The sequence below is a fragment of the Parathielavia appendiculata genome (genome assembly GCF_033297405.1).
Source record: "Parathielavia appendiculata strain CBS 731.68 unplaced genomic scaffold N657scaffold_1, whole genome shotgun sequence".
Lineage (NCBI taxonomy): Eukaryota > Fungi > Ascomycota > Sordariomycetes > Sordariales > Chaetomiaceae > Parathielavia > Parathielavia appendiculata.
Window position 1 is genome coordinate 4,994,217 of NW_026944220.1, and position 15,656 is coordinate 5,009,872.

At 57.9% G+C, this 15,656-nt stretch overlaps 5 protein-coding genes across 5 annotated transcripts; 2 read left to right on the forward strand and 3 right to left on the reverse strand.

Moving 5' to 3' along the window:
* Positions 1-508: 508 nt before the first annotated feature.
* Positions 509-4,726, reverse strand: N657DRAFT_653093 (uncharacterized protein; the record flags this gene model as incomplete). Its single annotated transcript, XM_062794370.1, has 2 exons — positions 509-864; positions 937-4,726. 2 exons carry the CDS (start codon positions 4,724-4,726, stop codon positions 509-511), a joined length of 4,146 nt encoding a protein of 1,381 aa, XP_062653592.1.
* A 652-nt stretch (positions 4,727-5,378) lies between these two features.
* Positions 5,379-7,150, forward strand: N657DRAFT_610509 (uncharacterized protein; the record flags this gene model as incomplete). The annotated part of the gene is made up of 3 exons (XM_062790331.1): positions 5,379-6,061; positions 6,135-6,697; positions 6,752-7,150. Exons 1-3 carry the CDS (start codon positions 5,506-5,508, stop codon positions 7,148-7,150), a joined length of 1,518 nt encoding a protein of 505 aa, XP_062653593.1. The 5' UTR covers positions 5,379-5,505.
* Positions 7,151-8,159: 1,009 nt separating this feature from the next.
* On the reverse strand, positions 8,160-8,649 carry N657DRAFT_94038 (uncharacterized protein). The gene has a single exon (XM_062797606.1). It carries the CDS (start codon positions 8,561-8,563, stop codon positions 8,210-8,212), a length of 354 nt encoding a protein of 117 aa, XP_062653594.1. The 5' UTR covers positions 8,564-8,649; the 3' UTR covers positions 8,160-8,209.
* Positions 8,650-10,363: 1,714 nt separating this feature from the next.
* Positions 10,364-12,966, forward strand: N657DRAFT_677392 (iron reductase domain protein; the record flags this gene model as incomplete). The annotated part of the gene is made up of 3 exons (XM_062795985.1): positions 10,364-11,287; positions 12,351-12,574; positions 12,660-12,966. 3 exons carry the CDS (start codon positions 10,364-10,366, stop codon positions 12,964-12,966), a joined length of 1,455 nt encoding a protein of 484 aa, XP_062653595.1.
* Positions 12,967-13,195: 229 nt separating this feature from the next.
* N657DRAFT_653095 (Zinc/iron permease) lies at positions 13,196-14,736 on the reverse strand (the record flags this gene model as incomplete). Its single annotated transcript, XM_062794371.1, has 4 exons — positions 13,196-13,554; positions 13,623-14,414; positions 14,480-14,641; positions 14,709-14,736. 4 exons carry the CDS (start codon positions 14,734-14,736, stop codon positions 13,196-13,198), a joined length of 1,341 nt encoding a protein of 446 aa, XP_062653596.1.
* Positions 14,737-15,656: the final 920 nt, after the last annotated feature.

Here is a 15,656-nt window from a genome sequence, read left to right on the forward strand (position 1 = left end):
AATTGAATCATGATGTATTTCCTTCGATCCGCTGCCATTTCTCGTCATACCCAGCAGCAACCACTAGGTCACGTAAACAGGAAGATATTATGTACGTAGATCAAAATGCAAATGCAATCCCTCTCCCATGAACTCCAGTCGTTTTCCAGGCTTTTATGAGCCAGCCATGCACCGTTGAGCGCCATGCAAATGCACCGATGCCCCTTCCAGATGCCCAGAAACCGATAGTTAAATCCTGCCAGACTAAGAAACCTTTTGGATGCGGTACCTCCCTCTCCTGAATCGCAGCCAAGAAGCGCACCTGCGTCAAAAAGAGTATCCAGCTGTCAGTCTTTGTATGCATACGAACCTGTTCCAACGTCGAACTAAGCCATTCAGGCCAAGGTGGGGGTGAGAGAGCTCGCCCACCAGACGAGCAATAATTTCACCAAAGGCCACTGCTCCGATGATTTCATCCATTCGCTGGCAAACCCGCCTCGCCGTATCAGAGCATAATACCATAACCTACTTAGAGCATCGGTCCGGGAGGCCCAGGAGGAAGCGCGTAAGGGTACGGCGGCGGTGGCTGCTGCAAGTACGCCTGAGGCGGATGCGGAACCGGGGCCGGCAAGATGACGGGATGAGCTTTAGGCAAAGCGAGCAAACCAGCAGACCCAGACCCAGACTGGCTATGCATCGAGGCAGGCGTCGTCGGTCCCGACGGCCCCGCAGAACCGGGGCCTGAATCGGTCTGTCCCACGGCAACCGCATCTGCGCCCTCCGGCGGAAGGCTCCCGTTTGCCGACGCTTTCTCGGCCTTCTTGCTGGCCAGCGTGTTGCGCCGTTTCTCGACGGCGCCTTGCATCTCGCCCGAGGCCCACCGTCCTATGTGTTTCGTGTCAGCTGCCTGTACGCAATGAAAACTAGGGCCTGTGTTGGAGGAAGGGACAAACTTACTCCGCATCGACCAGCTCATCTTCTCCGACTTGGTCATCTCGGCGTACGGCTTGTCGGGCTCGCCGTCCCCGTTCGCCGCCGCGTTCGCCTTGGCCTCCTCGGCCTTCTTCCCCCGCGACCGTTTCTTGCCATCGGATGCCCCGTTGGCCGGCATGACTGTCCGCGAGGCCGCCTGCGACGTGGTCCCGTGGCTCCGGAACTTGATCTTGGTGATGGGCTTCTTCACCACCGGCGGGGCCGGAGGCGGAGGAGGGGTGCCGTGAATGAAGGCCGGGGTCGCATTGAAGGTGTGCAGGAATGGCCCTGCCGCCTGCGACGGTACTGGCTGGGAGCTGTTGCTCACATCCACCATCATGGGTCCCGCCACAAAGTTGTGATAAAACTTGGTGGCCATCGGCTGCTGCAGCGGCGGCGAATTGGCCGGCCGTGGGGTATGGGATGGCGCAGAGTCCGGAGGCGGCAGCGACTCCTCGGCGGCCGGATCCTTCTTGCGTGGTCCGCGTTTCTTGGGCTCCACGACGTCCTGCTTCTGCGCTGCCGCACCCCGTCCGCGTCTCTGCGGTCGAGTCTCGAGCTCCGGGTCGTTCTCGAGCGCAAAGTTGCGCTTCCGCTTGTCGCGCAGCGAGTAGGCCGATTCCACCGTCTCGGCTGTGTGGGCAGTGCCGTCCGAGGACGCGGTCGACGGCCTCGACTCGGCATGTGTCGAGGCATTGCTGTAGAACGACGAGCTCGCAATCTCGCCGGCCGCCTGATGGTTCCCCAGCTGACTTTTACCGCCACGCACGCGCTTCACTCTGTTGAGCTCGCCGCCGGATCCAGCAAGAATCGACGTCGGTGGTTCATGAAGAGTTGAGACGCCCCGGCCGCGTCTGCGCGAGACCTTAGGCTTCTCGTCTGTCTTCACCTGCTCATCGTCCGTCCGGTTGTTGTCTGGATCGGCGACCGGAGTGATTTGATCCTGCTCCTCCGCCAGCACCATTTCGCGGACCCGTGCTGGGCGCCCTTTGAGAAGTGATTCTGAAAAGCTCTCAGCAAGTTGAGCGTGCTCCAGGCTCTCCACGTCGTCGCCGTTCCCGGCGGCGCCGGCAGGCTTCCGTCTCTGTCGGCGGCCAGATGCGAAGGTGGAGAAACCCGTGGGCGTGCCGGATCGGCTAGGATAGTTGCTTTGATCCGAGACATGGCGCGGCTTCCGAGCCCGCTTCCCTTCGACCACATTCTCGTCGGCGAGCTCTGCGCCCTTCTCAGTCCTTTTACGGAGCCGATTCTCGGGCATCTCCCAGCGCTGCTCTTCTGGGTTTTGCCGGCCCACTTGGGTGGGGTGCGTGTTGAGCTTGAACCCGTAGGCCTGCGCCATGACGCGGTCCTCCTCCTTCTGGTGTTCCAAGACCGGGTCGTCGATGTAAGGCTTGGGGGCGCGAACGCCGCGGACTTCGAATACAGCGGGACCCTTGACCGTATCATCGAAATGGCGCCGCAGGGGAAGCGGCTCATCGACCTTCTGCCGATTCTCCCAGTTGGCCATGGTCTTGTCGTTGGCCTGGCGGCGCTTTGCGTTCTCCTCGTCGTCCAAGAGCTTTTTGAGCTCATTGTACTCCTGCTGATAGGCGTCCAAGGCCTCGGTTGCCGCAGCGGTTAGCTCGTACAGGTGCTCCGTGGAAAGGTCCTGCCATCCCTCAAACGCCTCGACGAACTCGTTTGGATCGCGAATCTTGGGAAACAAGTATTGTTTGTTTGGATACCTTGTCACCTCGACAGGCTCACCCGGGCTATCAGGCTTGACAGGATCATCGAGTGGTTCGTCTGCATCCTGTTCGTCATCTGCTGCCTCGTCCTGGATCATAGGGTCTTCCTCAGCGCGAGCGGGTGATGGCGCGGTCGTGGGCACTGGAGACTCAACTGCCTGGGAGGCTCGTGGTGTTTCATCTTCGACAGAGGGTACGACCAGATCTCCCGGTCTTTGGGCCACGACCGTGGAGCTGGCTGTGGACTCCGTTGTTGAGGCCGGGGTGGTGGCTGACGTCGGGTCCTCGCTGTGGGCCGACTTGTACCGCCGAGCGCATTCATTATTGAACTCGATCATTGATATGGGTGGCTCGCCGTTCTCTTGCCGCTTCTGGCATTCCCTCCGATAGAGCGCGAAGAACTCGCTTGTCTTGAGGGGGCGGCGCACGTCCCATTCATCCTCGGCAGGCTTTCCCTCGAGCGGAGAGGGGACGCGTGTGGGCATCAGGAGAGGAGTCGACTGATCCTTCGCGGTCCGAACTGGATGCACCCACTCCGTGTAAGGCCCGGGAAGGGTGACCCCTTCATCCTCGTAGGGCGTGAGTTTGAGGTGAGATGCAAACGGGGTGGTCCGTTTGTAGATGCGCTCCAACGATTTGATCATTGAAGACCCTGCTGGTTTTGGTCCTTGGTCCGGCAAGGCCTGAGCAAAACTGGGCCTGAGCGTTTCATCCTCTGGGGGTTGAAGTAGTCTGGAATCGTCGAGCGGATTTGATGCAGGCGTTGAGGTATTGCTTGCGGCGGGGATTTCAATCGCTTCTGCGGTCGTTGCCTGCCGTGAGAACTCGTCCTGGGATCGCGGGATCGTCTCTTTGGCGGTCTTCGTCTCGGATTTTACTGCTCCACGGGCAGGGTCTGGGAGAATGATGGGTTTTGGGCGTTGAATTGCGGGTACGTTGAGGTCTGATTGCTGGACCCCATCCTCAGAGGCCCCCAGTGGTTGCTCGGGCTCAACGCTTGAAGTCAGTGGGCTATCTCTAGGGGCAACCCCGACGTTTTTGTCGGGTTGCTTGGGATTGATGTCCACCTCGATTGCCTCGCCGTCCTCTGCCGCGAGAGACACTGCATCCTCGACTAGTCGAGATGGCTGCACCTGAGGGGTAGGCGGTTGCACGTGAATGCGGGCTATCTCGCTCTCGTCCGAGGATGTCGACCGAGACTCTGGCTCACGGGATGGCGATGATGGCTCTGACTCTTCCTCAGACGGCAGGCCAGGCCCTGTAGGCAAGCTGACGAGGATTGTGTCCTGCACTTCATTGTCGGAGGGCTGGTCGACGTAAAGGGTGGGGTCTGCGGGCAATCTTTTGGATGGGTTGCGCCGACGGAAGGATGCTGCGCGACTTGGTGCTGGGGACTTGTCTGTGCGGTGGCGCTTGGGGTGTGAAGCTGAAGTGAAGTCTTCAGATTCCCCCCCGGAATCATCATGACCGCCTTTCCTCTTCCGGCTGCGGGCGATGGGAGTAGTTGCGGGCTTGACCACCAACTCGTTCTTTATAGCGGGAAGACCGAGGTCATCCTCAATCATCTCTTGGGTGTAATCGATGCGTGCACGCTTCCTCAGCGAATGACCGCCCTTTGAATGTCCTTCATCATCGGCAGCGCCGTCATAGGCCGTTTCCAGAGTCTTTGACCTCTTCCGAGCAGCGGCCATGATGGAGCCCGCGGTCGATGGAGATTCGAAGCTGAACGAGGAAGATGTGTGGAAAGTTGAATTGCGGGCCGGCCTGTCTGTCCGGGCAGTAATACGTAATGCCTGATCAGCCGCCGGAGACAAGGCGCGATGAGGTGTTGAGGAGTGACTGTTGGCTTGCCGGGCTTTGCCGCCTCGATGCGGCGCTGTGTATGCCATCCTCTGAGAAGAAGTAAGAACAGCGGAAGGCTCGGGAGTTGTCGGGCTGGCCGAGTTTGAAAACGGGTGGCTTTGGGTCTGAAAAGAATGAGATGGAAAAGTGGCACGCTTCTTTGCAGCGCGCCCTCGAGAGGTGATGTTGATGCGCCCGCGGTCCATCGATGACGGCTGTAATTCAATGTGCACACCGCTACCCCCTGCACGATCTTCCCCCAATGGCTGCTGCATGCGGAGCGACCTGCAAGTGAGGCTACGTTGAGCGAAAACGACGTGTGTAATGGGATGAGGTTTGTGTAAGAGGGCGCAAATGGCTGCGGCGAAAAAAGAGATTCGCACTAAAACCCGGGTTCCAACGTGTCAGGGTCAAGGCCAGATGGTTGTCAGCAGCCAATTGCGAGCGTCAGCCAGCCAGTAGCCAGTCGCTTAGGTCAGGTAAGTAGCTCCGTTTCTGGGTTTGCGGAGAGGAAATTGTCTTGTCGACGGGATGAGCGAGAAAATAGATAACGTGAAGAAGCGATGAATAAGATATTGAATAGAACTCGCTCTTTGTCTGGATGCAACAATAGCACTGCTTGGCCGTCAATATCAGACAGAAATCGCGGCGTGTTGCTCACGGTCGTGTAAGATTTCTTCTCACGTCAATTTCTGGACGTTCCCGACTAGTTCAGACAACTAGCCGGCCGCCAAGCTCCACTGCTTCAGCTGTCTGCAGCTGATAGTTTTGCACCTTTATGCGCCCGAGACCGAAGACTTCCATAACCCCAACCCAGCCCTGCCTTTAGCTAATACGCGTGACGCAACTCTGGATGCACGGTGCGACTGCCTTCCCCACATCAAGCCAGTTGTGAACGCAAACCATCGTCTAGCATCGCCTTTCTTTTCGGCCAAGCTCACTCTTCCTCCTAATTAAGTGCCAACTATAGATTTCCGGTCCGAAGATGGCCAGCAAGAGAAGTAAGGTGGCCGCCACCGACGACGAGCTCGGCGAGCTGTTTGAGGGCATCGGCGACGACACGGCCGTCAAAAAGCCAACCAAGGCCAAGCCTGCAACTTCCAAACCAAAAAGCGATGCTGCCGAGCAGGACATTCTCGCCGAGCTCGAGAACCAGCTCGGCGAAAAAGGCCTAGAACGACCGCACACCCCGCGTGTTCGTGATGTGGCACCCAAGCCACCGCCCGCAAAGAGAACCTCCACCAACACCCCGCCCCCTGCCGTCGACACTGCCCGCAAGTCTGCCGAGAGCACCGCATCCCACCATACAAGCAACACGCCGAGCGCGACGAGCTCCGAGCCGCACGAGAGCGAGAGGGGAGCCGCTGCCCGGCAATCACAGCCAGCGAGCAGCGGCGGTGGCTGGTGGGGAGGACTCCTATCTACCGCGACGGCGGCCATGAAGCAGGCCGAGGCTGCCGCAAAGGTGATTCAGCAGAACGAGGAGGCCAAGAAGTGGGCAGACCAAGTCCGCGGCAATGTCGGAGCGCTAAAGGGTCTAAGTTTGTCTCTCTCTCTCTCTCTCCCTGAGGCTATCGCCGTCACCACCACTAACAGCACTCTTCCCTTTCCCAGGCCTCGTCGACGAGCTACGACACCGCGCCCTCCCGACCTTCACCAACATCCTGCACACTCTCGCCCCGCCCATCTCGTCCCACGAGCGCCTCCTCATCCACATCACCCACGACCTGGTCGGCTACCCCTCCCTCGACTCTCTCATCTACGGCGTCTTCAATCGCGTCATGGCCCAGGTCGAAGGCGGCGACCTGCTGGTGATTCAGCGCGGGCAGGAATCCACACTCCGCCCGGCCTCGTCCGAGAAATCTTCCTCACTTTTCGGCGGCGGCAGTCAACAATCAAGTGCCGGGTGGCGAGACGGGCCTTGGTGGCGACAGTCGGACTCTCCGCGCGATCTGGGCGCCGTACATGGCCTGGTTGAGGGCACCAAGCTGTGCCGGGCCAACGCCGAGGGATACGCGGCCGACTACTTTGAGGCGCACGGCGGCATCGAGCAGGCCAAGCAGCGCGCCGCCGAGCCCGCGAGCGAATCGAATCCCGTTCGCAGCTCCGATCTGTTCCTGTCCGTGCAGGCTGTCCGTGTGCGGCAGGATAAGGCGCTGTTCGCCGGGTCGACGGCGGTCGAGAAGGAGAAGGAGGACTCGGTTGTCGCGCAGGGCGAGGATGACGACGAGGGTGATGACGTGTGCTTTGCAGTGTTTATCCTGGATCCCGTCCACGAGATCCAGTACGCGACTGTCAGCCAGTGCGTGCCAGCTAGGTGGATCCGCTGGCTGGATGCCCCGGCTACGCCGCTGACGCCGGCCAGCGGGGAGGATGAGGATTTCCGGGCAGAGTTTGGGCGCGTGCCGGAGGAGATTCGGGACATCGTCGAGAGCGGCGGCGTTGATCCGCGGGAATGGGTGGCAGAGTGGGTCGAGGAGGCCCTGGGCCTCGCTGTGGGCGTCGTTGCGCAAAAATATGTGGCGAGGCGCATGGGCGTTGGCGAAGGCGGTATCGGCAAGGGCAAGCAGAAGGTCGAGAGTGTGCTGCAGGATGGCGGCAACGAGGTTGCGAGGGCTGGTCTGATTTGAGTTCAAGGCAAGGAGCCAAGGTCCAGGTCGTTCTGGAATAATGAACTCAGCGAGATGCTGATTGACCGTAATTATCAGCATCACACAGTGACCGTTCTCTGGGGCAGTGGTTCTCAGTTTCATTTCGGCGTCCGCGTGTTGGGATTCATTTTGTTGGCACTGCCCCGACTAGGAACAACTCTGGAAACAATCCACATCGTCTCCTGAAACACTGCGGGAGAAGAGGTAGCCATGAGATCTGGATGGGAGCCTGGCTTGTTGTTTTGTTGCGACCCAAGACTTGCTCCAGCGACTGTACCCTGGGCTTGGGTAGTGAACGGATCCATGTCGTTACTACGTCCTTCTTCGGTACGGCACTGGTGTTGGATGAAATCAATGCGGCATTGGCTTGTACCTCGGGTTGTTATTGCCAATGACTCGAGATGGCGAGGCTTTCCAAGCATGGGTTCAGCCCATCTTACGGTTTCTGGATAAGTTCCTGTTAGACCCAGCTGCAAAGGATAAATACGGGCAGTAGAAAGAGCAGGACCCGGCAGAACATACTTCTACTTGAGTCTTGGGGTAAGAGCGTAACAGATGCCAGTGATAGTTGGTTTGTGAGAAACCCTGGCAGTTCAGTTAGACATCAAATAAGTGGAAGTAATAGCACAAGTAGAACAAGTTGTCTCTGAAACGACTGCTGCCTATGTATAACGCTTTGAGGGCCTAGGAGACCGGCATCATCGCACGAACACCCCTGACTACCTGGTAGTTAGCTGCCAGGTAGGGCAGGACAGCACGGGGTTTGCTGAAACCGGAACCTCAAGACTCCGACAAGCCGCAATAATTAGTTTTTAGTCAGATATGTGAACGAGAGAACAGCCTCGGAAGCTTTGTGAGCGGCGTCGGCGATGGCCTGGGCAGCAGGGTGTGCGAGTTTGATTTGTTGCCCATGGTCCGTTTCTCTGCTCGATGTCAGCATGCCGAAGAGGGAGATCTAGTCACCAGAGGTCACAAATACGGCAGTCACTCACATAGACAAAAGCTGTGTGGCCAGGATGAAGAGTTTCATGTATGCCTTCACCAGAGAGAGACTCGTACCAAATGATAGCATCGCTGCTGAGGCCGCCAAATCCCGACCCCAGTCTGTCCGACACGGTACTCAGAGCGGAATGGCAGTCGTCTAGGCCGGACTTGAGGACGTCCCAGCTGTAGATGGATGACCGGGGCATCAGTGACACTGCGGGCCAGTTGACCGACGTGCAGCCGAAAGCTTTGCAACCGATTCGAGAGAACAGCCAGCTGCTGCTGAAGTCCGTCCTTCCCGACTGCATCAGCGGCAATAACTTGTTGTATCTTGGCGGCCGTTGACTGTGCTATCTCTGATAGCGCCGAGCAACCTGCTGGCACGGTCGTTTGCCAAGTGAGATGCATAGGAGGGAGTTGAAACTTGAACTTTGTTCACGAAAGCCCCCAACAGTTATTTTATGACTTTTTGGCACGTCAAACAAAGGGAAACCGCGGAAGCTAGCAGGACATTCGAGTGGTCCGAGAAACGACGGGCTGAAACCGACACGTTGATTCCTATATCATCCGTACTACCTTTCAAAATGCGTGACTGGGGGTTGTGTCGATAGTGGGTGTGGGGTGCGGAGATTCCATGCCTCTGGTGCCTTGACATGGACCTGAAAAAGAACAGCACCACTGCAGCGTCTCTAACCTTAACCCTGTACTCCTAGCCGGCTTGTGTAGGTACTCCTGGTACTCAACTGGAACTCGCATCTCATCGGCTGGGGCCTGGCTACGAAGCCCGACACCTAGGCCGTTGGGCGGCAGCCCACTGATTTCAAAACGCCTTTGGTTCAAGTATCACCGGCGATAAGTAGAATTCTGTTGTCCACAGCACGCTTTCAATCATCAAGAGATCAAATTCGCCTACAAATCCGAAGTCGACGAGACGGAGCCTACCGGGGCCATGGGCGGACGTCACCAGATCTTCGTCATCGCCCGAGTCGGCCAACACTATCGCTGCTTGGCCGCGGTACACCACCAGGACCTCGGGGACGTCTTAGCAATCCACGCCTGCCGGCGTCTCGTTGATATCTTTTCGGCACCTACGACCCGGCGCCCTCTCGAGGCCGAACTACGTCTCGCCGCCGCCTTCTACAGAGACCGTCCTCCCCCGACAAAGGTGCAACTGGACTACAAGGCACACCTCTCGAGTCCTGTCCGCTTCCCCTTCATTGCCACCTGTCTGATGGTGGGCAGCACCATCAACTTTGATGCCGAGTCGAGCCAGGTTCGACTCAAAATAGCAGCATTCGAGCCCGAAGATGTCGGCTTTGACCAGTGCGACAACGACACCGGAATCACTGTCATCGACATTACCAACCTGGCTAAAGTACGCTACTGCTTTGCCGCATGGCGCCGTATGGGGAGCCCGGCCGACCGAAACTCGGCCGATGAAGCGCCACCAACGCTCAACAAGCCGTGGTCTGCCAGCGAGTATGTCCGGCATTGCCTTGTGGGCCGCATCTTCTTACCTCAGCTCATAAATCCTATGCATGAATTTCCAGGCCGCTTGTTCGCTCGCGTTCCTCTAGTTCATGGCTCAGCCCTAGCAGGTGAGGTTCCAGCCATTAAACTAACTGTATTGCTGCCGTACGTTGGAGCTGCCCGGCTGACTTTCCTGCAACTACGCAGACCTTTGGCCGTGGGGAGATTGGGTCATCGACCAGCCCGCTCTGGACGCACCGGCACGCCAAAGCTTTGTCTCCTTCCTACTAGACGGGACATTTCGAAACGGCCCGAGAACCGACGTCGCAGAGCCAGACTTGCTCAGGCGTGTGGGCGGGCATCGTTAAGAGACCAGGCTCTGGCAAAGCTGGTGCAAGTCTGCTCTCGTCCCCTGCTGAGCATATTCGTCTCCTTGACAAACCCATGCGGATTCCACGCTTCAAGGATACCTTGAGAAACCATCTCTTCGCCATTGCAGATGATATTCGGGAACTACCTGGTGTCCCAGGGCTTCTGAGGACCGCTTTCGCGGGGGACATGTTCCTTGATTGGGCCAGATTCCGCCACCTCAGCCCAGGAACCATAATCGCAGCTCTGGAGGGTCCCGAGCTCAAAGACGCGCGAGAACTCAGCCTCTGCCCGGACTGGAGCATCACCACAGCACCAGGTCTGGCTCAGGCGATTTGCGCTTTTCCACGTCTGCAACATGTCTACATAATGGAGGCTCCAGACAGATCAGATGAGGGCCCGATCGGTGAATTCTACAAGGTGCTGGCCGTTGATCCACGTTGCCCGAAGGGCAAGATATCTCTGGGCGGCGTTGCTTCCTGCGCCATCAAGCAGCGGATGTGGCTCCCGACAACCGAACCCTTCCGTCCACCGCCATCGTTTTCCGTACAGCAAGTAATTACTGTCCACTCCGCGTGGCCTTTTCGCACTGAAGGTTCTCCTTCTGCTGTAGAACCGCCCGTTTACTACTTCCCCCTGGCCGACGCCTTCCTACCTCCAGAACGCTGCATTGAGGGCCTCTTCCGTCTCCTTTGCCATCACCTGCACTACAGGTCCGAAAAGGAGTGGTTGGTGTCAGCGGCATGCTGCTTTGCATGCCCCAACCCGACGGCCAACAATCTGTTCGCCATCAACGTCACCCCTCTCCCTGCAGAAATCTACACCGTCATGAAGACTGTATATCACGGAGCGATCAATAATTGCTTCCCGAAGATGCGCGATCTCGTCCCGGGCACATGGGCTGTCCTGATCCACGCAGACTTGATCCGCCCCGTGAATCCCAACCTGTCTAGACCGCCTAGAGTCTGCCAGAACTTCTTCCAATGCGCTTTTGTCCGGCCCAAGCACAGAGTTATCAAGGCTGAACCGCAGATGGTCGACTCACTCGTCTCGGATGACTTGGAGGTTCTGGACTTACAAGGCTTCGTGCGTGCCGCGGCGCCAAGCATATCCCGTGAGCAGCTCAACAGCCGGGTCGAATGGCTCGAGGCATGCGGCAAGTGTCACTTTGTCGGCGCCGACTCTGACAACCGGCCCCGGTTCTCGCTCGCTCCCGTCGACGCCGAAACCGCATGCGGGTGGCTAAGGCAGGCGTTGGCGCGTCTGCGCACTGTGCGCAACAGCTATCAGGAGGTGCTGCTGGACTGCACGAAGAGGATAGGCAGGATGAGTTCTGGTACCCGGAGCTGGACATCCAGTTGCCGAGCAATCTCTTTTCATGACGGGTATGTCATCACTGTGACTCAGGGCAGGAGGAATCCACCATGGAGCTGGAATTGGCACATTCATTCCTTTATCCAATATACCTGTCGACTGTCAACATTCCTAGATGCGCCTGGCTCGGAGAAGGCTGGCCGTCGTCCTCCCGGACAATGGGTTGACGTTCCATCCAACATCTTCCAAATCTGACAGGCGGCAGAGAACAGCTTGAATTGTGCCTGTCTCAGACCTAAGGTATCTGCTTGGGCTGTCAGCATGGCACCCTACCCTAACAAATTAGTGCACTTAGACACGAGAGGGCGTGGGCGTGCATTCGAATTACATCTAAGTACATGTACCTAAGGTAATCAATCGTTGCAAGAGGCTTGTTTCAGGCTAAGCTCCAGGTCCTTACACGCCCATCGAATACAAGCTATCCCCAACCCATTTCCGGAAGGCGGTGGGTGCGGACCCCGTACAATTAGGTTGGCGACCCCGTACAATCAGAGATACTCTTAGTATATAGCACTATGATCCATAATAGAGTTGAGCTCGTAAAACCCAGGCAGGGTGATACCGACAGATGCTTCCAGTTTATTCGGAACGATCTCGCTAATGTGATCAAGACCTTAGAGGCTTAATCAAAGCCACGGCACATACTCAGTCTCAATTTGAAAATTTGGAGTCTGGTGAAAACCGCGTTAAGTCTGTAAGCACCAGGGCAGGCATTTATACCCCCAGACATCGATGATACCTTAGACCTTTTCACACATGGGAGTCCATTTTGGCGATCAAGAAAACTTCCATTGCCATGCTCCCATCAGCTCAACACCAAGCGATGTACACTCTCACGAACCTCATCTCCCTTCTCCTGCTACTGCTGCTCTCAAGCAGCCAGATAGCCCTCACCTCACCCACACCATCGAACCCACACGAGCCATCCCTCCCCTCCTAACGACAGGTCACAACGACAAGATACTGCAACCCGAGCAAACAGATCTGCTACCTCGAGTACTCATGGGGCGCTTCAGTGCCCGTCTTCCGCATCGCCATCCCGGACAGCGCGAAGACCAACACGCCGTTTGACACGCTCCTGCAGATCGTCTCGCCCGTCTCGCTCGGCTGGGCCGGGTTTTCCTGGGGCGGCGGGATGACGCTCAACCCGCTGACGGTGGTGTGGCCGAACGGCAACGGCGCGACCGTGTCGTCGCGATGGGCGACGTGCGTTTTCTTCCTTTTCCTTACTTCTATCTCCTTTCTTCCTCTTCTCTTTTTGTGAACCAACAACCGCCTTACATCTCCCTAGCGGGCGCGCCCTCCCGACCGTCTACTCCGGCGCAACGTACCGCACCGTCTCAGCCTCCCGCAACGCGACGCACTGGACCGTCGAGACGGTCTGCTCGGGTTGCAGCAGGTGGAGCGGCGGCGCCGGGCTGAGCACGACGGACGTCAACACGTTCGCATGGGCCGTCAGCAGGACGGCCGTGTCGCAATCGGGCAACAGCGGCAGCAGCTTTGCGATCCACAACAATGTCGGCATGTTTTCCGAGACGTTGGAGATTGCCAAGGTGCCGAGGGCCGTGTTTGACGCGTATGTCAGGGGGGAGAGGTGATCGCGGACCGGCGGGCTTGGTGTGACTGGGGCCAAGGGGAGCAGCCCAACGGGCTCGCAGCTGTGTTGAGGATTGTGTTTGGTCGAAATGAGAAACATGACACAGAACAATGCGTTTGAACAGGCCCTAACGCCGCCTGCTAGGCACCTCTAGTAAATGCATGAACATGAACAAGATGTGTACAACCTGCTATGCAACCATTTTAGATCCCCAAGCGCCTCACCAGGGCCTAAGCAAACGCCCCAACAGCGGCCATCAACGAAGCCCCGCCGACGACCGCCAAGAACGCATTCACCCTCCTCCTCCCCTTCAGCGTCTTGTAGCTGCCATCGCTCAAAAAGTCCTCGGCCAGCAGCTGCACCAGGCCAGCAAACAGCAACAGCCCGCTCGAGATGGCGTTCATGAAGCCGACCATCAGCAAGCCTGTCTGGCTCATGGGATCATAGAAGCGGTGCACAAACAGGCCGATGGCTTGGCCTATTGGGGTGGTGGCGCCAAAGGCGAGGACCATGAGCCAGGGGCGCGGGGACGAGCGGGGGAAATGCAGGGCTGCGATGCGCGTGCCGAGGGCGAGGCCTTCGAATGATTCTGCACGGGGTCAGGTCAGTAACGGCAATAGTCCATCGTGATGGGAGCCGAGTCTGGGTACGACGTACGGTGAAAGGAAATGGCGATGAGAAACACGGCAAAGGTCGGGCCCGTGGCAACCGACAGCGCCATGCCGATGAAAACGCTGTGGAAGAGGATTCCGGCTTCAAGGAGCACGCACTGCAGCATCATGCGCTTCTGCTCCTCCGAACCAGGGACATGTTGGAGCGCGGGAGGTCCGGGTGTAGGCTTATGCTGCGAGGACGGGGACGGCGAGGCGTTTGGACGTAGTTCCTCAAAGCTGAGTTCCAGATCGAGTGATTCCCTCTCGTCGTCTCCTCCATGTGACTCGTCTCCTCGGCGGTTCAGCAGGGATTCTCTGGCCGGTGGCATCGTCGGTGTCGAACCGGGGAGAGGGGACGCTCCCGAGACAAGACCTTCGGTTGCCTCGAGGTCATCCAACGCGATGCTCGCAGGCCGGTCGCGTCGGGTATGCCGGGTTGTAGAGCCGCCAACGCGTGCATGGTCAGGCCCAGCGCCGTCGTTATCCCCGCTGTCGTCGTCCTCCCAGACGTGATGGGAATGCGAATGGCTCGCGCCGCGGGTGGTGAGATAGGATTCCAGCGCCACCACCACGAGTGCCGAGACCATGGCAACGAGACCAGCGAGCGGCTTGTACCCTTTGCTGAAGAAGTGTGGGAGACATGGATCCGTCAGGGAGGTAAACGCGGTCGGAAGAAGGTGGACAAAGGCCGTGGCCATCAGGACGCCGGTGCCAAAGTGCTGGCAGAGGAAGATGATGTTGCGCTGACGCTTGCTGCCTTTCGTTAGGCGCTGGGAGAAGAGAGGAAACCCGCATGCTGTCACGCATCAGGATCAGCACATCGCAAGCACGGGGAAAGCCAAACCGGGACGTGCGACGTACCTAGAGTGCTGAGGGCGAGGATCAAGAAGAGAGCAAAGACGTGGATGCCTGTGTCGTAGGACCCCTTCTTCCCCGACCCGCAAGCTGGTCGGTTTGGGACATCGTCGCGTCCCGAGAGCTCTGCGAGGAGCAGTTCGGTCGGGATCGAGGACCATCGGGTATCTATGCAGAGCAGCTTCCGTTAGCTTGCAGGACTGGTTGGGAGGAGGACTGTGCTGCCGGAACTGACCATCTGCCCGCAGGTCGAGCCTCTCCATTCTCACGCGATCCTTGCAGTTCGGGACTTGAAAAATCACTGCATCGTGGCGCTGGGCAGGATACCATCGGCGAGATGGCTCTTGGAGATAAGCATGCGCCGCAATCACTTCGATTTGGGGTTGGATGTTGCGGAACGGCAAAGGATTCAACGGGGAGCGGGATTGCTTTCGTGCCTGCTGAAAACCCTGCATGCTACGGGTGTTCTTGGCGGCAGACCCGCCCTAATTTTAGGTGCTTTTCAGTGACGTCGCTTCTGGCTGGGACTCGGCTTCCTGTCAAAATACTCTCAAACTTTCTCATCATCAATCATCTTGGATCAAGCAATACAAGGTTGACGAAAGGCAAACTTTTCTACCTGCCTGTTCTGTAGAACCTGTGTCTTATCAATAGAATTCACGATCCTCCCGCTCTCTGTTCCTGAAAAATTCAAGCGCTTCCCACTCCATGTTCAATTGTTCCCCGCCTACGAGATCCTCAAACGCCTTCATAATCTCGTCCGCCGGCCTCCAGTCCTGACCGACCTGCCATGTCACTTTTCCTTTCCTGTCTCTTGTTTTAGGCCCTCATATCTCACCCCCCATCGGAACAGAACAGGCTCATCCTCAGCCGAATGGGGCACGTCAGCCCGCTCCTCAGAAGGCCGCCACGTGAGCCACGTGAACAGTTCGGCGTCTTCAAGGGAGGGCATTTTGTTTCGATGGAGAGACGAGGCAAACGCCAAGAGCAAAGGGTTGATGCGCTCCGAGATGGGAAGCGTACGGAACATGTCGGTCTGGCGGAGGAGGTATAGCTCGTCGCCGCTCGTATTCTCCTCCTCCTCGTCGGCCAACAACGTGTGCGTCGCGTCAGTGTCCTCCCAGCCGGGCGGGTAGTGGTCCTTTCTCGTGATGGCGAAACCCGCGGCGTGAGGGTCTTCGCG

Coding starts and splice junctions, on each gene's coding strand:
- N657DRAFT_94038 (XM_062797606.1), bottom strand. CDS start 8,563: ATGCATCTCACTTGGCAAACGACCGTGCCAGCAGGTTGCTCGGCGCTA.